The following is an 877-nucleotide window of genomic DNA, read 5'->3' on the forward strand; positions in this document are numbered from 1 at the left end:
GGAGGGAAATGAATATAAGGAAAAACAATTATTTGCCACAAAGGAGAGGAACAAAATGGTGCAGGAGGGTAAGGGGATACCTATCCATGGCTTTAACTTTTAAGGATATAAGCTATGCAATCTGTTGAATAATCTTCCATCTTTGGCTTAAATAATGAGTGGGGAGTTCCCAAAGGCACTGTGCACTGCAGTGGGTACAATAGTTGGGTACTCACATCTAGGTACTGCCTTACTATGCTCCTCTTCACATCTTCCGTCAGTTTGGAATTAGCCATGTCACTTCGCAGGAAGTCCAGTGTTTGTTTGGGATGAAAATGAACCCCTGTTTTCCGATTAATGGCTTTATCATACACTTTTGCAGATTCAGATGGAGAATATTTTTGAATTTTACTGTTTTGGAAATATAAAACCAGAATTTCAAAAAAGTTCAGGCACATACTTAAATTGATTCTAACTATTTTTTACTTAGCAATAACTCAAGTTTTAAATAATACAGATTTCAACCAGTGAGAAGAAAAGAAAAAACAAACATCAACAGAGTGCCCCTTTGATCTCATTGATGATAACTGTACTGATGGGGATGGGAACAAGGCACCTGGCTCTGAGGAGGAACAGACCTGGAAAATCCAGGTTACAGTAAATGGTGTCGTCTTCATGAAATCAGTGTCTCCTGTCTTTTTATAGACTACAACTATGGTGACAGGGCAGCTTTCTTATAACTGAGTCCATTTAACTGGTATGCCAGCTAACTTTTAGTACTTTTCTATGAAAACAACTTTGAACATTGATTTGGGCATGTCTGCGAGCATGTGTGTTCACTTCTGCACGTGTGTGGAGGCCAGAGGACAGTTTACAGGAATTAGTTCTCTTCTAACAC

The 877-nt window shown here is 38.9% G+C and overlaps 1 protein-coding gene across 5 annotated transcripts in view; it reads right to left on the reverse strand.

Moving 5' to 3' along the window:
• Positions 1-877, reverse strand: part of Nipbl (NIPBL cohesin loading factor) — a 160,906-nt gene that overhangs the window by 3,298 nt on the left and 156,731 nt on the right. For all 5 annotated transcript variants that reach the window (XM_031359848.1, XM_031359850.1, XM_031359849.1 and 2 more), the window contains one exon: positions 216-390. In XM_031359848.1, coding sequence (XP_031215708.1) covers positions 216-390 — 175 coding nt within the window. The remainder of the gene's footprint in view (positions 1-215; positions 391-877) is intronic.

The sequence above is a fragment of the Mastomys coucha genome, unplaced genomic scaffold (assembly GCF_008632895.1).
Source record: "Mastomys coucha isolate ucsf_1 unplaced genomic scaffold, UCSF_Mcou_1 pScaffold8, whole genome shotgun sequence".
Taxonomy (NCBI): Eukaryota; Metazoa; Chordata; class Mammalia; order Rodentia; family Muridae; genus Mastomys; species Mastomys coucha.